At 42.1% G+C, this 22,408-nt stretch overlaps 1 protein-coding gene across 1 annotated transcript in view; it reads left to right on the top strand.

The window, feature by feature from the left end:
- Window positions 1-42: 42 nt before the first annotated feature.
- The window catches only part of OSTF1 (osteoclast stimulating factor 1), a 58,256-nt gene continuing 35,890 nt past the window's right edge, over window positions 43-22,408 (top strand). Inside the window, exon 1 of the mRNA XM_034967554.4 lies at window positions 43-310. Within this exon, the coding sequence (XP_034823445.1) occupies window positions 277-310 (34 nt within the window). The 5' untranslated portion in view covers window positions 43-276. The remainder of the gene's footprint in view (window positions 311-22,408) is intronic.

Genomic DNA, 22,408 nt, shown 5'->3' on the forward strand with positions numbered 1-22,408 from the left:
CCGGGAGCCAATTAGCGCTCGGCTAGGCGGGGTCCACTTCCTCGTCGGCCCGGCGCGCGCTCTGGACTGCTCCGGCGGCCGCGGGGCGGGGCGGGGCACTCGGCGGAGCCACTCTGCCTGCGTCCGCTCTTCCCGCATCCAAGGGTGGGCGCCGGTCCTAGGAGGCGCACGGTTGTAAGCCAGACAAAAAGAACTGGGGTGCCCGGAGTGCCAGGTGGCGGGCAAGCGGTGGGCTTTTCGGCGGGGTCTTTAGGATTTGCAGCTCCAGGAAGCGAGATGTCGAAGCCGCCACCCAAACCAGTCAAACCAGGTGAGGGAGGTAAGGTAGGCGCTTGCCAGGTCCTGCGACCGCCGCGGTGCCGGCGCCTCCTCTGCAGCTTGGCAGGGAGGACCCGGCGCGCACCCGGCCCCGAGCCTGGCTTCCGAGATCGGCCCCACCGGGATGGGCGCTCTTAGTTTTGCGTTCGCTGTTACGGAGGAGGGATCGATTTTGATAGCAAGAGGATTTCGAGGATTTATATATATATATATTTAAAGGGGAGTAGTCCTCACTTTTGCTACGTTGTCATTCGCTGAAACTTTCAGAGGGTGTGATGGCAACGTCCCATCGAAGTTTTCCGGAAAGACAGGGCCATTGATCTCCCTTTAAAAAATGTCATGAAATGATCTTTAGCCACTTCCTCTTTTCTCAGTGTTTGTCACTGTCAAGTTAGGGTTCCTGACCGGCCAGAGCGAACGGGAAGTGCAATGCCTGCAGGGTGGGGTGGGCGAGCGAGCCTCCCTCGGGCCTTAAGCGTGGAGCAGCGTTTGAAATTGACCTCGGGATCTTGGGAAGAGCGTTTAGAAAAAAACCCTATACTCGCGCTCCTGGTGGAAAGAATCTAGGATGCGGCAGTGATCTCAGCTGTTGCTATTTGGAAGTGTCATTTTATCATCTCCTTTGCCTTCGCTCTCCCAAAGACGTTGGCGTGCTAAACCTGAGAGGGCTGAGATTACTAAATTCCTCAAAGCAGTTTTCTGGGCGGATTGTCCTGTTCATTTTTGCTCTGTTCTTAGAATATTTTCTGTGATATGCAGAAATAAGATAATTGTAAAAGAAACTGACGTATTTTAATTAAAAGTTGTAACATACTGTTCCGCTCATTCATTTGGGTAGGTAATTAGAAAGGACTGACGTATTTCAATACTTTAACAACTCTTACGTGCATTCATTTGGGTAGGTAATTAAGGGAAATACAGGAAATGGAAGATAAATGGCTCCGATGTATTCTTGGGTTTTTTCTTCCCATAGTGTAATTTCGGTATAGCGAAATGCTGAAATTTAATCCATTTACATCAAATTTTGAAGTAACTTTCGTTGCAAGAGATAAGAGTTTCAGTGATTACGTTTTTCCTTGATTTTCCTAAACCCTATAGCTTTCATACTTATCTAGTTTTGTTTCTTTGCGTTCCTGCAGTTGGAGTATGAAGTCCCTTTATTTGATAATCATGTACGTACGTATGTGGAATAGTGCTTCACTGAAGACTGACATCTTGGTGGGCTGAGTGTGAAGGAAGTTGCTGAGACTGGCTCTGCCCTGGGCAAAGATGGGGCACAGCTAGAGTTGGGTTCTGCATTGCATTAGATGTGGAATCTGATGAGAAATTTCCATTTTAAGTGCATATGTATGAGGTAGCTTTCTAAATTCAGTTGCAAATCAGGACCTTAAGTATCTAACAGTGCAGAGTTGTTCTTTGATAGCCAAACAATATTTTATTTATCTTATTTTTTTCTGATCACCTGCTGCCAGTTGAAATACGTTAAAGAATGCCCTTTTTAAAAATCTCTTCAGGCGTATTAAATGCTGTCTATATTGCAAATGGAGGGACATTGACAGGTGTGTGTGTGTGTGTGTGTGTACACAGTAATGTATACATGTGGGTTCATTCACACTTGGGGGTTTAAGGGTCATCCTGTTACTAATTGTGGATACATTCCCAGGAACCTCCTTTCTCCTTCACATCAGAAAGCTTATGGTTAAACATGACAGGTGTTTAGAGGGAACTTTGCATTTTATTTTATTTTAATTTGTTTTATCTGGTCCTTGATTCAGGATAAAGGGAATTTTGAATCAACATTAATTTACAAATGAGATCCAGACACAAAGTTACCATAGAAATGGGTTTGCCAGTTTAGTAATTTACAGTGAGAAACATTACTGCCAATCAGAGTTGAAACTTTGTGTGGGCTAGCTTAGTTGAAGAAAAAAAAAAAAAAGCGATGGCCAGGAGCAGTGGGCCATGCCTGTAATCCTAGCACTTTATGAGGCTGAGGTGGGAGGACTGCTTGAGGCTAAGAGTTTGAGACTAGCCTGGGCAACATAGCAAGACCCCGTCTCAACAGAGTACAAAAAACAAAAACAGAAATGTCCTATTGTAGTACTGTCCCACATTTACTGTGTGTTAGGCAATGGTATAGTCACTTTATTTGCTGCTCTCAACAATCTTTTGAGATCAGTACCATTATATTGTTCCTGTTGCACAGATGGGGAAATAAAGATGCGCAGAAATGTTATTTAACTTGTCTAAAGTCAACAGTTAGAGTGGGGGATGTAGCAGGCAGGATTAAAACCCAGGTAGTCTGGCTTTGAAGTCTGCACTCTTTTTTTTTTTTTTTTTTTTTTTTTTGAGACAGACTCTCGCTCTGTTGCCCAGGCTGGAGTGCAGTGGCGCAATCTCGGCTCACTGCAACCTCTGCCTCTCGGGATCAAGCAATTCTCTGCCTCAGCCTCCCGAGCAGCTGGGATTACAGGCAGCCCGCCACCATGCCCGGCTAATTTTTTTTTTGTATTTTTAGTAGAGACAGGATCCAGGCTGGTCTTGAACTCCTGACCTTGTGATCCACCCTCCTCGGCTTCCCAAAGTGTGGGATCACTGTGCCTGGCCAAAGTCTGCACTCTTAACCATTTGCTATTCTGCCTTAAGTCATAGTGCTCCATTCACACTGGCGATCAAATGTGTATTTTAGAGCTGGTGGTCAGGAAGTCGAAAGGGAGGGGCCTCTGGTCTACAGACTTTCTTGTCACAAATGCACATAAAGGTCAGCCCCTGGTTGACAGCAAGGAGAGTGGTGTGGAGCTTTACTTTCTTGTCCTGCAGGCAAGCTGCATGGATAAAAATCTCCAAAGACAGCATGGGATTGGGGGCTTTGGGGTTGTATTTAATTTTTTGGTTTGTTTAAACCTTGCCTCATTCCAAAAGGACTTCTAAAAATACACATGATCTGAGAGAGAGGAAAAAGTAAAGATAAAGCATGGTCATCTAGAGGAAGGGAAGAATAGTAAGATGAAACAAGAGGAAAAGTTAGCTTACAGACAGACCTGCATGTGTAGTAAGGTCACTGTAGATTTGGCTCTCAGCTGCAAGCAGAGAGAAAAATCTCAAGATTCATAGTGCTCATAAAATTAAAATGTGTCACTTGCTCTGAAAAGTAGTTATTTTAATGGCATTGAGATCTGAGACAGATTTTCCTGTGGGTTCTCTTAAAGTATTGGAGTGGCCTGGATATCTCTAGCAGAAATACAAGACAGAACATCCTAGCCATGTTTCTTATAGCTTCTTTCAGAGCAAGATCTGGGCAAAACAGCATGGCTCAATTCAGTAGACAATACTAAAAGGAAAGGAGCTAGGTGAGTAAGGACAAAGGACTTGCTGGAAGATATTAAAAACAAGGGACATTAAGCTATAATGTAGGCTAATAGCATCTTTCCGGCTGATCAGCACATCCCCAACAGGGGGCCGGTTTGTGGAAGGAGGCTGCCCAGGGAAGTCCCGGGCAGATGCTAGTGGGAGACCCTGGCCATTTTTGTACCATCTGGAGGATAGATCAGGGTTACCTTGTTTGGGTTTTTGGCCATATCCAGAATTCATTTGCTAAACAAATGTTTCTTAATAAATGTAGCTCATATTTTAGGCCCTGTGCTAGACACTGGGGTTCCAAGGAACAATAATCTATGGTGTCATTCACGAGGGTCCTGAGTCTAATGGGGAAGACGTATGTATCTACACATATTACCTAGAGTATCCCATATTTACAAGTGGATGGCTGATCTCATTCATTTTGTTTTTTTTAAAAAAGCTTGTAAGTAAAAATATAATTTTTTTATTTTTAGAAAATTTAGAAAAAGGTAAACAATAAATATATAACTAAAATATAGAAATCATCCCTGTCATCTACTGATAATCACTATTTACATTTGGTTGAATATTCTTTCAGGTTTCTTTCTTCTTCACATCCATTTCATTTCAAAAAAGAAAATAAAAACAATTACCCTCAGAACAGCATCTCAGCTTCCGTTTGAAATGTCTTGCTGTTGGTTGGCATATGTTTCCAAAAGGCTATATGGTATTGCCTGCATTCTGCTTGAAAAATCAATTCTGTCGCAGTTTGACCTTTCCTTGCTTACTGATTTTGTTTCTATAGAATCACTTTTGGCCACACAAGGTCTGTCATTGAAACTTTCTCCCTTAACTGTTATCTGTGCCACCATGGTACTCTACTAAGATGTGTTGCAATTTCGTGGTCTTCAGCTCATTCTTTATGATACCCTCTTTCTTTCTCTCTCTCTCTTTTCTTTCTTTTTTTTTATTTTTTTTTTGGAGATGGGATTTTGCTATGTTGACCAGGCTGGTCTTGCTCTCCTGTGCTCAAGCAGTCTTCCTTCCTGAGCTTCCAGAGTATCTGGAATTATAGGTGCTCACCACCAAACCTGGCTGGGACCCTCCTTTCCTTTTTCTGAATGAGTACAACCTCTTAGTTTTACATGTATAGCATTTATGTTGTTTTCAGCCACTCTCAGAAGCCTTGCAGTTCAATGAGCGTGAATCTGTCTGGCTTGTAGAAAACAGAACTTTTGTTCTCGTAAAATCTTTTTAAAAATATTTCATTCTGAGAGTAAGAATGGGCCAAAGGATACTGAATGAGATTTGGGCTGTAGAATCATCTCATTCTAAGCAGGTTTGGTAACTCTCTATTGTAGTTGGAAACCTGGTGTCTGACCTTGGCCATTTTTTCCAAATGGCTTATTGATTTTGCTGGTGAAAGTAAAGCATAAATATTTCATGTGCCTTGTGAAAATAAATTCATGGAACTTTGAAGAAGCAAATGTCAGTGTTTCAGGTTTTTTTGTTATTCAGAGTAAAAACATCATAAAACTTAAAAGACATCACACGCATGCTGCTTAAATAACATTTTTGAGAAAAAAAGGTTTTTATCTAAAATGAACTTAATTTTTATGTATTTTTTACCCCAACAAAGGAATTAATCAAAAGTGAGGTGAAATATGCACGTGAATAGTCTTCTTTTATAAACTTGATACTTTTTATACCCGTTGGCAGAATAAAGCCTGAGAAACATCTTGAAAATTTCACAATGATGATGATAATGGGAATGGTTAACATATATTTGGCCCCATATGTCAGGCACTGCACCCAGCACTGTGTATGCTCTGTCTCCTTTAATTATTCTGACTTTCCTATCAGGTGGGTGGGTCCTCATATCCCTGTTTTATGGATGAAGTAGTACTTAATGAGGTCAAGTAAACTATCTAAGATCTCAAAGCTAGTGAGTGGTTGGTATGACCTGGAAGTGGAACAGAAGCTTTAATTGAGTCCATGCATATGAGCAGAGAAACCTGCCAGAGATGTTATTGGGTTGGACCTGCTTTTGTTGGACAGTCATTTTATTAGCTTATGCAGTTGTATTATTGGTATTTGGTTTGTGTAACTGCCCTCTTTCAATGGATCCGTATTAGAGCATTAAACTATGCACTTTTTGAGAGTGGAACAGTCTTTTATTTCTTTGTAACTGCACAGCCACTAAATCGTTATGAATGACAGATAATGTAAAACGCTTTGATACAAAAAAAAGGTGGTTTTTTTTTTTTTTTTTTTTTTCCTGAAAGAAGGTGGGGGTGGACTCAGAGACTGTGATTGGGCTTTTCTTGTAGCTTTACTACAAAGTAGCAAAGGCTGGAGGTTATGTGCTTCTGATAAGCATTCCTCCCTTCTGGAAATACTGGGGTCCCCTCCCTTGGCGTTTCAGCATTCCCACAATTTGACTTACGTGACTAGTGCAGTGAGATTTTCTAATACACACCTTATACCTCAGGGCATAACAGAACCCATTGCCAAAGTTGTCCTCACTTGCTTAATGGACAGGGAAAGACTACATTAAAAAAAAAAAATGATACAGGGACACCTTTCAGTGGGCTGATATGAGTGAGGTGTCAAGATTCTCTATCAAATTAAAGGAGTTTCAGAAAAATGTACAGGCCAGGCACAGTGGTTCACACCTGTAATCCTGGCACTTTGGGAGGCCCAGGCAGGCAGATTGCTTGAGCCTAGGAGTTTGAGACCAGCCTGGGCAACATGGTGAAACCTTTTCTGTACAACAAATATGAAAAAAATTGGCTGGGCTTGGTGGTGCGTGTTTGTAGTCCCTGCTACTTAGGAGACTGAGGTGGGAGGATCACTTGAGCCTGGGAGGCCAAGATCGTGCCACTGCACTCCAGCCTGGGTGACAGAGCGAGACCCTGTCTCAAATAAACAAACAAACAATACAACACAAATATTAGAACCAGGAGAACTTCCTGGTTCTTTTAAATAACTACGTAGTATTCTGCTGAGCTCATTTAACCAGACCCTAATTAACGTACTTCTGGATTGTTTTCAATCGTTTGTTATAACAAATAGTCTCCCAATAGTATTGTTGTTGCTTACACATGTAAATCCACAGGATAAAGTCCTGGCAGTGGGATTTGTTGTTTTAGAGGGTAAGTGCACTGCTGTTTTCGTAGAAATTTCCAAATCGCTTTTCAAAGAGGTCGTACCAGTTTACTTCTCTACCAAAAATGTACGAGCATGTCTTAAACAGAAAAATCCCAGTGCTTGTGATAGGAGATGTTATCAAAGTGTGGTCAGAGGGCTGGGAAGAACGGGGCAAGGAGCTTGAGGCAGTTGAGAAGATGTCACGGAAGAGGAGTAATCTAAGCAGAGTTCCCAATGCTGAGTAAGAGTTTGCTGGGCAGCAAAGGGGGAAAAGTCATTTGATTCAGGCAGAAATGAAATAATGCATCCTCCTGTCCACATTTGTCTAACTAAATCAGGGCTAAGCTTCTTTCAGAGAAGTCAAGGAAATTTGGTATGTGCACGGAGAACTGTGAACCAGATAATTTTCTCTGAATAAAGAGAAGGCCGTTTACCCAGTGTAACAGTTTGTGAAAAATGGTATTGCTCCACACAGAAAGCAAGAATTTAAATGCACACGTCAGCCCTCTTCACAGATTGCTTATCTGTTTCTCAGAGTGCTAACAGTTGCTGTAGGTGTTTAGTTTAGGGCAAGGAGTTAAAGAGATTTAGCAGCTGCAAATCAATTAAACAAGTTACTGGTGTGACTGCTGTGGCCCCCTCTTTTTTTTTTTTTTTTTTTTTTTGAGATGGAGTCTCGCTCTGTCGCCCAGGCTGGAGTGCAGTGGTGCGATTTCGGCTCACTGCAACCTCCGCCTCCCGGGTTCACGCCATTCTCCTGCCTCAGCCTCCAGAGTGGCTGGGACTTACAGGCGCCCGCCACCACGCCTGGCTAATTTTTGGTATTTTTAGTAGAGTCAGGGTTTCACCATGTTAGCCAGAATGGTCTCGATCTCCTGACCTCCGTGATCCACCCGCCTCGGCCTCCTAAAGTGCTGGGATTACAGGCGTGAGCCACCGCGCCCGGACATGCCCCCTCCTTTTTATTCTTCCAGTCATTTACCACTTTATGTCTGTGCATCTGTAGGATTTTTAGAAAGCCACAAGGCAAATTTCTCAGCTTACATTTGGGATTAGAGTTGGGGGATGGTTTTATATTTGTGCATTTTGATTGGCATGGAATTTAAAAGTCTTTAGCATCCCTTATAATTTGATAAGCTATTTTGGTTTTATATTCTTGGGACCGAAGAATGCATCTAATGTGGATCTTTTCTGCTGGGTGCTCCCAATTTCCAGGGAGCCTGAGGGCAATTTGAATTCAAATTAAGGGAGACCCTCTAACCAACTCAGTTTATACTCATGCTAGAGGGACTGTCTCAGGCCCTTTACAAGGGTCTCCCTGGCATCCCTACACTCCAGGAATTTTGCTTGGTTCTGAGAAACTCATGGATTCTATTTTAGGATTCCCGGCTTCCCAGCCAGGACTTACTCCCATGAGACAAAGAAATGACTACAACCTGGAGGTTATCTTGGAATGTCTGTGTGTCTTCGAGGAACTTCCTGACCAAATCCATATTTGGGGAGAAGATGCTTCCAAACTTTAGCTCACTGAGTGTGGGTTAGACGGGGTTGGCTGAAAGAAGCCCCTCTAGGTTTTAGACACAGTTGGCAGGTATCTCAGACTCCAGAAGATTTGGAGGATCTCGGAGTCTCATCCTTCCTTATTTGAAAACCAAACTCTTATGCTTATGTCTGAAATGTTGACTACCCAGGTTCACAAGACTTTCTGGCTAGCATGTATTATTTCATTGCTTTTTTGGGCTTATTGTTTTGATGAGTCAGTGCTCAGATTTATCTGATGCTAGCCCTGGGAGGACTTCATCTGAAGGTATTCCTGCCGGTTTTTCAGGCAAGGAAAGTGTCCATGAAACTTTGCAACAGAAACCATTCCTGCCAAAGTTAATATTCTGAATGGTGTACCAAACTTAAAATTGTTTTCGACCACATTTTTCTTTGGGGGAATAAATCATTCTCTTTGATCTCTCTGCATTCAGGTCATCCAAGCAACTGCTCACTAGAACCTGGGCCTATCCGAAGCTGAAATGTGAGGTAGGAGTCACTGCTATGGTGACTGCCTGCTTCCGCTTTCAGGGAACCCTTCCCATCTGACAGGGCTTCTGGTCCTTGCCTAAGGCCTTTGCACTCTTGAAAACCTATTCTGTATCTAAATATTGGGGCTCTAAAGTGTAAACCAAAAATAAAACTCTAAGCTCCCCAACCAATGGAATGGACCCCTCCCCTCAGCCAGATTTAACCTGAAAAGCTACTTCAGACCATGATAAACTGAGTTATAATCAACTTTACATTTTCCCAAACATCAAGTCTTCAGTGTCTTGATGGCCATTCATGAACAACCACATTTTTTGAGGATCTCATTGGAATCTGTGCATATAAAGCCCCGGACATATTTAGGTCTCCAGAGTTGGTATTACTGTTATAATCAACTTTACATTTTCCAAACGTAAAAGTCTAATGGGGGTTGGACATGCTTCATTATGAGTGGGATGAACTTCTGGCCCTCCTGCCGTCCCCTCTTTTTTTTTTTTTTTAAAGCAACAGCTCCATTAGCACCAATTTTGTAGTTAACTTGCTAGGTGACCTTTATAAGTCACTAGACTACTTTATGCCTCAGTTTCTTTGTTTTTTTTTTTTTTCTCTTTGAGGCAAGGGTCTGGCTCTGTTGCCCAGGCTGAGTGTGGTGTGATGATCTTGGGCTTACTGCAATCTCTGCTTCCTGGGCTCAAGCGAGCCTCCCACCTTAGCCTTCCCAGGAGTTAGGACTGCAGGTGTGCATCACCATGCCTGGCTAATTTTTGTATTTTTTGTAGAGACACAGTTTTACCTTGTTGCCCAGGCTAGTTTCTTCATCTCATGCTAAATCTGATTTGAAATCTTCTTCATGGCCTCATACTGGCCTCTCAAATAATTTCTCACATTTCTGACTAATTTCATTTCGTGCTCCTTCTCCTAGATTCCTGGGCCATTTTCAATGATCCCCTTCCCAGCTCCCAGCTCCTCAGTGCTCAGCAGCATGTGGATAGAAACATATGGAGGAATTAAACACACCAAGCGAGGGCTTTTCATAAGTCCAGATTTCCATGAGAAACAACAAAGAGATGGAAAAGGATAGGATGAGGGTTAGGAAGGGGGCGTAATGTACTAATAATTAGGCCTGATCTGATTCACTTAGGCTCTCGCTACATAGGGCAGAATTTTTTTTTTCTTTTCTTGTAGCTGTCTAGAGAAAGAGAACACTGGGGTCTCCCTGCAGGAATATGTCTGGGGCTTTATATGCACAGATTCCAAGGAGACCCTTGCAAAATGTGGTTGTTCTTGAATGGCCATCGAGATACTGAAGACTTTTATGTTTGGAAAATGTAAAGTTGGTTATAAGTTAATAACATCAACTCTGTAGACCCAAGATGTGAAAATACTACGTATTCTACTAGATTTTAGAAATTCTCTATGCAAAATATCATTCAGGATCCTCTTGTCTCCTCTCATGCTATTTTTTCCCATCTCTTTTGGAGGTGATAGTTTTAAGCCATAGATTTAAATTAAGACCTTGCTTTACAGAAATCATTGTATTTGATTCCAGAGAGGAGGGTTTTCAGTGCTTATCTCTAGAAGAGGGAGGACTAATCTGCTAAGAGAATGATTCTCTCCCTACCCATCACTCTGCCAGCTATACTGGCAGAAACCAAAAGCCTCTTTTTTTCTTTTTTATTTACTTATTTATTTTAGAGATGGAGTTTTCCTCTTGTTGCCCAAGCTGGAGTGCAATGGCACGATCTTGGCTCACTGCAACCTCCGCCTCCTGGGTTCAAGTGATTCTCCTGCCTCAGCCTCCTGAGTAGCTGAGACTACAGGCATGTGCTGCCAAGCCCAACTATTTAAAATTTTTTTTTGTACAGATGGGGTCCCACAGTATTGCCCAGGCTGGTCTGATGGGGTCTCCATAGTGGGACCTCCTGGGCTGAAACAGTCTTCCCACTTGGGCCTCCCAAAGTGTTGGGATTGGGCTGGGTGTGGTGGCTCGCGCCTGTAACCCAGCACTTTGGGAGGCCAAGGCAGGTGGATCACCTTAGGTCAGGAGTTCGAGACCAGTCTGGCCAACATAGTGAAACCCCATCTCTACTGAAAATACAAAAAATTAGCCGGGTGTGGTGATGAGCGCCTGTAAACCCAGCTACTCGGGTGGCCGAGGCAGGAGAATCGCCTGAACCTGGAAGGCGGAGGTTGCAGTGAGCCGAGATAGTGCCATTGCACTCCAGCCTGGGCAGTAGTGTGAGACTCTGTTTCAGAAAAAAAAAAAGTGTTGGGATTACCAGCATGACCCACTATATCTGGCCAAAATGGCAATTTTAAGGACATAGAATTATGGGAATAAATTTTGTTGCTATGGCTTTAGAATTCAAACAAAAATCATTCTATTCATAGTTGAAAATTATTATAGTGCTCAAGTGTTAGTTTTCCACTAAGTATCTTAAAACCAAAGGTAAAGAACTACAATTTGTTAGGACAGATAGCAAGAGATAGCAGGTTACTTCTGCATGTAGACAGTGGGTATAGAAGGATATCAAATTCCTAGTGATTATTCTGAAAGCCTACAATTTAAATGACCACTGCATATTGGTGGCAAGCCACTGCCCCAGAGAGCACTGATTTTTCCTTCTTCTGTCTCTGTGAGCAGAGGTTATTCTCACTGCCACGCCATCCACATCTTGAACAGTAAATAGTTCTGCAGGCTCAAGGGCTTGAGAGGGGACCAAGGCATTCCTAGAAGTTTAAGAAAAGATTCCATTGTCTCCATTTCCTCCCTCCTTGTCCATGTGCCCATGTTCATAAAAAGATAAAATGATCTTCTGGGCATCCATCAGTGAAAAAGAGTTTTTTAAAAAAAAATTCTCTGAGGCCAGGCGCGGTGGCTCACGCCTGTAATCCCAACAGTTTGGGAGGCTGAAGCAGATGGATCACTTGAGGTCAGGAGTTTGAGACCAGCCTGGCCAACATGGCGAAACCCTGTCTCTACTAAAAATACAAAAATTAGCCGGGCCGTGGTGGCGCATATCTGTAATCCCAGCTACTCTGGAGGCTTAGGGAGGAGAATCTCTTGAACCTGGGAGGCGGAGGTTGCAGTGAGCTGATATCAGGCCACTGTAGTCCAGCCTGGGCAACACAGTGAGACTCGTCTCAAAAAAAAAAAAAAAGTCTCTGAGCAGCTGCAACCTCAGGGGTAGGTCTGACCCGGGGCCTTGGCGTGGCTGAAGGTAAGAATTTGACCGTGGAAGTATTGTCACAACTCTCCCCCACCTTCCAGGAGAAAGGGGGATTTCGGCAAGAATGGTCCTGTAATTTACCGTATTTTAATTACAGCCCCAGAAACCACAGCTTTTCACTTCCTGGCCTTCCCGTTCTCTGGGGAAATCCTAAAGGACTCCATTCTCTTGTGCTTCCCTTCCTCCACCCCTAATTTGAGCTGGCTTGGAAAATACCTTGACATTTCTTAGGGTTAAAATTCTCCCCTGGCCTTTCTGGGAGTCACTTGGACTCCTTCGGTCTTTCCAGATCCTCCTGACTTCGGCCTAGCCCCTCCTTCCCGTAAACAATCTCGACTCTCAGGACCGGGCCAAGCTGGAGAAAGGGCTCACCACCTGGGCTGTCTAGGCGGAGCCCTGGAGTGGAGTCAGGGCGTCAGGTCAGGTAGGTCAGGGCGTCAGGTCAGACATTTCCAGGTCACCAGGCAAGCCACTTTTATGATAGGAATGTGGCTCTTAGGAACACAACACCAACCTTTTGAAGTAGCACTGCTGTGACTTGAGAGAGGATGCAATTAGGGAAACAATTTTCAGTTTAAAGGCTGTTGTCTTAGTGAGTAGATGATCTTGGAAGAAACAGATGCTTTGGACAGCTTGTTAGTTTCTCATAGATGACCTTTCTGAACTCGTTTTCCTCTTTTTGGGTCTGTTAGAATTTGAGATATGGACTTTTGTGGAGGCTCTTGTATGTGCTACATAAGAACATTTGAATCCTGTTTTCTGAACAAAGAGGGGCTCCGTTTTCAAAGATATTGATAATCCTTTGCTCTTTATTTTTTCCTCTTGTGTTTTATAATCTTTCTCCTATGTCCAAAGTTTGTATTATTTTACCAGAGTTCTAATATTAGCTAGAAATAGTAAAATACCCTCAGCTACCAACTTGGCCCCTGTGTATCTGTTGGGTCAGCTTTGATTGAGCTCTTAGCTTAAGCTGAGTTCTGTCCCTAGTGATTCCCGTTTTGTCTTCTTAGATGTTGTGTATATCCTGGTCTCTATATCAGGTTTGAAAGAGGTTGCACTATAAATAAAGGGCACATTTATATCATCATGTTGTCTTGCTAGCATGTGTCTTCATAGAGAGCCAAGAGTAAGGCCATTTAAAAATTTTTTTTAATTATTATTTTCTTTAGAGATGGCTTCTTGCTCTGTCACCTAGGCTGGAAGGGCATTGGCACAATTATAGCTCACTGCAGCCTCCTGGGCTCAAGCTGTCCTCCTGCCTCAGCTTCCCAAGTAGCGCACATTACTGTAGGTGCACATTACTGTCCCAACTAATTTTTTGTTTATTTTTGTTTTTTGTAGAGATGGGGTCTCGCTCTGTTGCCCAGGCTGATCCTGAACTCCTGGCCTCAAGTGATCCTCCCACCTTGGCCTCCCAAAGTGCTGGGATTACAAGTGTGATCTACCACACCCAGCCAGTGAGGGCATTTTTATAATTTCATCTCTAAACAGTGGATGCACACATTGATATGTGAAATGCTCCGGCCTGGTGTTTTTTCACTCTGTGAGTGGTGAATTGGTAGGTAGTAAAGTCAGTAAAATTAGTCATGACTAGCGTCTTGAAGAAAAGAAAATAGAATACAAACAAAAAATATCAGAGTGAATCACTCAAAGTAAGGATAAGAAATTTTTATAAGACCTTTTTTATGTTTTATGAGTGTGTGTGTCCTGATATGAAATATATTTCTTCCTACGGATCTCGAAAAAGTTTGAAAACCTTTAGCATCCGCTCATGCCCCAGTTTAATCTCTTGCCATCTTTTACCCCAGGCTTCAGTCATGTTGATTGACTGGACATTCTTAGACCCCGCTTCCTGAACCCCAGACCCTGCTCTTTATTCTGGGGTTGCCTGATCCTGCCCCCTTTTGCATGGGTAACTACTGTTTGTTTTTTAAAATTTTTTCTACTCCAGTGGCATCACAATGAATAACTACTTTTATCTCCAAAATTAAAGTAGATGTCACCTCCCACAATAGCCTGCGCTGATCATGAAAGCCTCCTCACTGTGTTAATTTAAGTGTCCCTATGTTCTCAGTTTTGTGGGTGTACTAGGCATGGCAATTTTTTTTCATGATGAAGTCAGGAAGAGAAAGCGGATAAGGAGGACTCATATTAGTAAATACATTGCTGATAAATCAAACACAAGTAGGCCAGATTATAAACTCACACTTATAATCCCAGCACTTTGGGAGGCCCTGGTGGGCTGATTGCTTGAGACCAGGTGTTTAAGACCAGCCCATGCAACATAATGATACTCTATCTCTACAAAAAATAGAAAAATTAGCTGGGTGTGGTGGCACGTGCCTGTGGTCCCAGCTGCCCAGGAGTTTGAGGCAGGAGGTTTAGGAGTTCAAGATTACAGCAAGCTATGACTGTGTCACTGTACTATAGCCTGGGCAACAGAGCAAGACCCTGTCACAAATAAATAATAAATATATAAAATAAAATACAGGTACCTTATAAGTTATTCTTCAAAAGGGCATTAAAAGAGAACACATTTTCCTGATTGTATATGGGATACCTATTCATTGTAGACAATTTAGAAAATAAAGAAGAAAATAAGTATGACTCATAGTTCTACCACTCAGAGATAACAGTTAGCATTTTGATGTTGTTTCTTTCCAGTTTTTCTTCTGTGCAGATTTTTGTTTTACATAGCTGATTGCATATATAATATTACCACCAGCCTTTTTTACATAACAACAAAAGATAAGTATATACCCCAGAAGCTAAATTTTAAGGGACACGATAAACTCTTATTTTTAATTATGGTAATTCCCTCTGTTGCTAGAGTGCTGGAGTGCCAGAGTGCCAGGCTGGAGTGCAGTAGCACAGTCTTGACTCACTGCAGCTTCCACTGCCTGGGTTCAAGAGATTCTGTCACGTCAGCCTCCCAAGTAGCTGGGACCCACAGACATACACCACCATATCCAGCTAATTTTTTAAAATTATTTGTAGACAAGGTCTTGCTGTGTTGCCCAGGCTGGTCTCAAACTCTTGGGCTCAAGCAATCCTCCCGCCTCAGCCTCCCAAAATGCTGAGATTACAGGTGAGAGCTTTGTTTGCTTAAAACAAGCATTACGGGCTGGGCGTTATGGCTCATGCCTGTAATCCCACACTTTGGGAGGCCGAGGTGGGTAGATCGCTTGAACTCAGGAGTTCAAGGGCAACCTGTGCAACATGGTAAAATCCCGTCTCTACTAAAAATACAAAACAAACAAAAAAGTAGCCCAGCCCCAGTGTGGTGGCACAAGCTTGTAGTCTCAGCTGCTTGGGAGACTGAGGTGGGATGATTGCCTGAGCCTGGGAAGGCAAGGCTGCAGTGAGCTGTGATTGTGGCATTGCACTCCAGCCAGGGCGACTTGAGTGAGACCCTGTCTCAAACAAAAAATGCATTATGGCCAGGTGCAGTGGCTCACACCTGTAATCCCAGGGCTTTGGAAGGACAAGGCAAGAGGATTGCTTGAAGCTAGGAGCTCAGGACCAGCCTGGGTAACAGCAAGACCCTGTCTTTACAAAAAAATTTTTGAAAAGTTAGCCGGGCATGGTGGCTGTAATCCCAGCACTTTGGGAAGCTGAGACAGGAGGATCTCTTGAGCCCAGGAGTTGGAGATTATACAGAGCTGTGATAGAGCCACTACACTCCAGCCTGGGTGACAGAGTGAGACGCTGTCGCTAAAATTAAAAACAAACAAAAAAAGCATTAGACTATCTCTTGCTGGGATATCATGTGTGATAAATTTTCTAATACACAGGGTGAGGATTTCGATAATGCTGTCTTGCCAGTAAGGAGAAACACAAGGAGTAAGTCCCAGAATAATGTAAAAAGGTATAGTAATTAATAGTAGCTAACATTTATGGGCACGTACAACACATCAGGAACTGCGCTCAGTATTTCACACATGGTATTTGTTCAGTGTCTTTCAGTCCCTGGGTGCCAGAATTAAAAGAACAGTATTCAGAGCATGGATTCTGGAGCCAGAGGGGCCTGAGTTTAAGGCTCTTTGCTGCCACTCCCTAATTGTGTGGACCTGGACTAGTTACTTACCCTCTCTAACCTCAGTTTCCCCAGCTATAAAATAGGGTTAATAAAACATTTACATCACCAGATTGTTTTGAGGATTAAATAAATTGCTGTGAGTTAGTACTTTGCATGGTGTCTGGCCCATGGTAAGTGTCCCATAAATGTGAGTTTAGAAGGATAATTTAGTTTTGGATTAAAGATTTTGATGTTAGGGAATTTTTTGTCTTTAATCTTGCATATGTGTAATCATTTGCCCAACCAGTCATTTCATATGGGAGGAAGTCATGACCCAGATTGGTTTTGGGGTTGGGGAGAAGCAGGTTAGGACCTGCAGATCTTCATGCTGTGGCCCAGTGCTCTGTTTGTCTGACTTGTTACTTGCAAAAAGAGGACTACAAGGTAGAGGTCTGCAAACATCATCTATAAAGGGCCAAATAGTAAATATTTTAGGCTTCGTAGGCCACATGTTGCTCTTTTGCAGCTACTCAACTCTGCCATGGTATAATGTGAAAGCAGCCACAGACAAAGAACAAATGAATTCTGTGCTCCAATAAATCTTTATTCATGGACACTGCATTTGAATTTCAGATCATTTTCATGTATCTTGAAATACTATTTTTCATTTTTCTCTCATCTGTTTAAACATGTAAAACCGTTCTTAGCTTAAAGGTCATACAAAAACAAGCATTGCCTTCATGGACGAGCCTTTGGACTGATCTTGCCTTTTGCAGAGGTAGCATGATCAGGGTAACTTTTTTTTTTTAATTCCAAGGACAGAGATCATTTTCTTCCATTTTTCCCAAGGTCTCCTCAGACTGACATTGGAAGCAGTTTGTCCTGAGATGAAGGGTTTTTAGGAACCATTGCTTTCTTTCTCTATTTTTTACCCAGTGAAGACAGTTGGCAAAGAGCTTGTCAGTTGAAATTTCAAACCCCGCTCTCTGGGATTTTTATGTTATATGATGGAGACTAAATAAAATTAACTAGTAGGTATGGCCCATCAAGATGTAAAAGTAAACCAAGTTTGCTGAAAGGCACTGAAAAGTATAAGCAAAGAAAAAATGGATTAGAAAGGCACACTGTTAATAAACAGAACCCTCTTGTCAGAAAACACTCAGGCTACTGTTTTTAAAGAGTCCGCTATTCCTGCAGCTGAAATCAAGACATCTTTCAAATTCTTTGGTTTTTTCTATTTCTTTTTTGGATTGGATAGGGGAAGTGGTGGGGAAGAGGTGGTGTTAGAGAGAGGAGGGATGGAAATGTCATGTTCAGAGTTGTTGCTGTTAGTTTTTTCTTTAAAGGTGTATGTGCAAACAATTAATTGAACTTGATTTAATTAATCCAAGAATATAAGTAGGCAGGAAGAAACTTACTCATTACATTGGAAACTATTGGACATTGTTATACTCACAGTATGACTTTCTTTCCAAGGATTATAGCCTCTCTTTTTATTTTCAAGAGCAGTGGGCTTTTAGGCTGGGCTCAGTGGCTCATGCCTGTAATCCCAGCACTTTGAGAGGCTGAGGCAGGTGGATCACCTGAAGTCAGGAGTTCAAGATCAGCCTGGCCAACATGGTGAAACTCCGTCTCTACTAAAAATACATAAATTAGCTGGACATGGTGGTGGGGGCCTGTAATCCCAGCTACTTGGGAGGCTGAGGCAGGAGAATTGCTTGAACCTGGAAGGTGGAGGTTGCAGTGAGCTGAGGTCGTGCCATTGCACTCCAGCTTGGGCAACAAGAGTGAAATTCCATCTCGAAAAAAAAGAAAAAAAAAAAAAAGCAGTGAGTACCGGGCACGGTGGCTCACACCTGTAATCCCAGCACTTTGGGAGGCCGGGGCGGGCGGATCACAAGGTCAAGAGATCAAGACCATCCTGGCCAACATGGTGAAACCCCGTCTCTACTAAAAATACAAAAATTAGCTGGGTGTGGTGTTGCGTGCCTGTAATCCCAGCTACTTGGGAGGCTGAGGTAGGAGAATCACTTGAACCTGGGAGGCGGAGGTTGCAGTGAGCCCAGATTATGCCACTGCACTCCAGCATTGTGACAGAGCAAGACTCCGTCTCGGAAAAAAAAAAGAAAAAGAAAAAGAAAAAAAAAGAAAAAAAAAAAGCAGTGGGCTTTTGTGGAATGACGCCAATAGAGATCTGGGCCAGGAGGCCTGTTCTGAGCTAATCACCTCATTTATGGGTGTTGGAATCCACAAAGCCAGAGGTTGAGGGGGAGCCTGTGTTGGCCCAACAGAGTACAGCTGTTTTCTGTCACCCCAAGAATAAAAAATGATGGCCTTAACTCTTGGATACCATCCCACGGACTCCCCGTTTTGTTTTTCAACAGAAAACATCCTGTTTCATCATGCATATTTAATAGAATAATTCAAATATGCCTCGTAGAAATAATTAATACTTTTTCTTACCCCGAGAGTAGCCAGAGATGATGACACTATTTTTTAGTACCCACAGCGTATAAATTAAGAAGATTAATGCTCCCTGCATGTTCTTAGACAGATGTGAGAAAGATATATGTATAAAGTATTATTTTGCATGATTCTCTCTTGATCAAATAATTCTCTTCCTCTTCTTTCATTTTGAGAGCTCTAAGATTGCTTGCAATTATCTGCTTTTGGGGGAAATGGGAGAATATTGTTTTTTATATACTTGCTGAAATCCACAAAGTAGGAAAATACTCTTTATAGAGTCCTGTAACAATTCCTAATTTTATCAGATAGTCTGGAGCAATGGCTCCCAAACATTTTTTGACCTTGAACTTCAGTAAGATATGTATTTTTCTTGATAACCCAGAAGATAAAAATACATACATGACCAGAGGGGAACACAGAAGTTCGCTTTAGACTCAAATTTCTTCTAAAATCTACCATTAAGCTTTGGATAACTGGCCAAATGGTGGAATGCCAACTTTATTTGGCACACCAAGACTTCTGCTTGAGCAAGGATTATAGAGTGCATCGGTAACACTCATGCCTAATCACTTTAGCAGCATCAGTAATGCAAACAAGGCATGACATATGGATTTACTGTTACCTTAATATTCACTTTGAAGGTTGGGCTTGGTGGCTCATACCTGTAATCCCTACACTTTGGGAGGCCGAGGTGGGAGAATTGCTTGAAGCCACGAGTTTGAGATCAGCCTGGGCAACATGACTCCCGTCTCTACAAAAAATTAGCTGGGTGTGGTGGTGCATACCTGTAATCCCAGCTACTTAGGAGGCTGAGGCAGGAGGATCTCTTGAGCCTGAGAGGTTGAAGCTGCAGTGAGCTATGATTGCAGCACTGTACTGCAACCTGGGTGACAGTGAGACCCTTTCTCTCAAATAAATAAATAAATAAATAAAAGAAAAAAGAAAAAGAAAAAATTTGCTTTGGAAACAAGTAAGTTCTCTAAATGTAACAGTTACAATGTGTGCTTTTAGTATTGGTCTGATTTGCCTTTTGTGGAGGTGGCATGACCAGGGTAACTTTTTTTTTTTTAATTCCCAGGACTGAAATCATTTTCTTCAATTTTTCCCCAAGAAAATTTTCAATATTAATATATTGAAATTCTCTCAGTTGAATGTATAAATGATTATTCATTGTTGGAGGAGTAAATTATTTTAATAATTAATGATGATAATAAGTCTGAATTTTAAGTATGAAAATTATTATATAAAGAGTAAAAATTACAGGCATAGATTGAGAATTAATGTTGAGAGAGTGTGATTGCTAGTAATTTTAGGGAATCCATTGTATTCTTTGTGGGACTACTTTCAGTGACATTATATCACCATCATTAAGCAATATTCAGGCCCAGGTGATGAAGAGATTAAGTCTTGACCTCAGTTGGTTCCTATCAGGGAGGAAGGATAGCTTACTAATGTGCTGGCAGCGTCACTTCCGGCAGCAGTGACTCTGGCAGAGCTAGCGCAAAAACATCTTGCTTTTTCTACAGACCTTGTTTTAGAGAGAGGATTTGTTTAGTTTTACAGAAGTCCCATCAGGCTGTAGTTAACAGTACCAAGGAATTACCATTTCTGCCCTTTTATATCAAACTTTTAAAGTGAGTCTACCGGAATTTTAGTAAGAGTGTAATTTTAATTATTTTTTTGGATAAAATTTCAGGTTTATTCTTTTTTTTTTTTTTTTTGGGTGGAGTCTCACTCTCTTGCCCAGGCTAGAGTGCAATCTTGGCTCACTGCAGCCTCCACCTGCTGTGTTCAAGAGATTCTCCTGCCTCAGCCTCCCAACTAGCTGGGATTACAGGTGCCCGCCAACACGCCCGGCTAGTTTTTGTATTTTTAGTAGAGATGAGGTTTCACCGTGTCGGCCAGCTGTTCTCCAACTCCTGATCTCAAGTGATCTGCCCGCCTCCACCTCCCAAAGTGCTGGGATTACAGGCATGAGCCGCCATGCCCGGCCAGGTTTCAGGTTTATTCTTGTATCCCAGTAGTTCATTCTGTTAAAGCCACATTTGGCTTTGGCAAATATTAATTTTAGCATTTGGTCATTTGGCATTAGGCCAAAAAATGTGTATTTGGTAAATTTATTAATTAAATATCCATCTACCTGTCCATGCCCAATAAGACAAAATTTCACAGAACCGTAATTTCTTCTATTATGTATAGTGTACACTGGTCTTTCTGACCCATTTAATTTTCTTAAAGTCAACTAAATTAGTTTCTCAATCTACTAATAGGTCATGACCTTCAGTTTAAAAGTGTTGAGGTGACTCACTGTGTTCTGGGATTAGTGAAACAGTGAGGAGGGGTTATTTTTGTATGCAATATTTTCGTCCTACGGAAGATGACCGGAAGGGATTTCTAGTTATGTTCCACTCCCAAAAATGCAACTTAAGGTCTCAAGGCATGTTAAGACTAGTAACAATGAATTAATGCTACCATCAAACAATTTTCTATAGTGGCTGTACTAGTTTACGCTCCCACTAGCAGTATCTGGGAATTCTATTTGTTCTATAATGCTTAGCAATGCTGGTATTGTTTTTAAATTAATGGACTATTTTTTTTAGAGCAGTTTTAGTTTCACAGCAAAATTGAGTGGAAGGTACAGAGATTTCTCATATACCCCTGCTGCCACACATGTGTAGCCCCTCCATTATCAACATCCCTCACCAGATACAGCATTCTTAAAAAGACATTTGTTAGAATTGATGAATCTTCATTGATGCATCAATGCATCATCATCATCCAGAATCCATAGTTTACGTTAGGGTTTGCTCTTGTTGATGTGGTTTCCATGGGTTTGGACAAATGCGTAATGGCAGTGATACTCTAATAAACCATTAGAGTATCATACAGAGTTGTTTCACTGCCCTAAACATCCACTGTACACTGCCTTTTCAACTGTACCTCCCCCAACCCTTGGCAACCACTGATCTTTTTACTGTTTCCATAGTTTTGCCTTTTCCAGAATGTCATATAGTTGGAATCATATAGTACATAGCCTTTTCATGTTGACTTTTCACTTAGTAATACGCATTTTAGTTTCCTCCATGTCTTTTCATGGCTTGATAGCTCATTTCTCTTTAGTGCTGAATAATATCCCATTGTCTGAATACACCACAGTTGATTTATCCCATTGTCAGTATTTTTCACTTTAGCCATCAGAGTGAGTATGTAGTAGTTATCATAGCCATTGTAAGTGAAGCCCATCTAAGTGTCTCACACTTCTTAACATTCTTAAAAAGACATAAGTGAAATAGTCTATCTGTTACAGATGGCCAGGGGCTGATATTTTAAATAGTCATTCCTCTTGCTGTTTATCGTATATCTGTGTATCTGTCTCTTATAGTGAGCAGTTTCTTTCTTTTTTTTTTTTTTGAGACAAGATTTCACTCTGTCATCCAGGCTGGAGTGCAGTGGTGCAGTCATGGCTCACTGCAGCCTTGACCTCCTGGATTCAAGTAGTCCTCCCACTTCAGCCTCCTGAATAGCTGGGACTATGGGTGTGTACCAACCGCAACCACACCTGGCTAATTTTTAAATTTTTTTTGTAGAGCTGGGCTCTCATTGTGTTGCCCATGCTGGTCTTGAACTCTTGGGCTCAAGCAGTCCTCCACTTTGGCCTCCCAAAGTGCTGGGATTACAGGTGTGAGCCACTGTGCCCGGCCCCAATCCCTTTTTAATGATATCTGAGTGGCTTTCTTTAGAGGCTTCTCCAGTTTTTCACCAACAGGAAATAAAATAGATTAGAAATTCTTTGCTCAAATTTGTAAGCCCCAGGCCCTTCTAAGTGCTGTTTCAGGGCCTCAAAAATGAGCTGACACAT

This window comes from Pan paniscus, chromosome 11 (genome assembly GCF_029289425.2).
Source record: "Pan paniscus chromosome 11, NHGRI_mPanPan1-v2.0_pri, whole genome shotgun sequence".
NCBI lineage: Eukaryota > Metazoa > Chordata > Mammalia > Primates > Hominidae > Pan > Pan paniscus.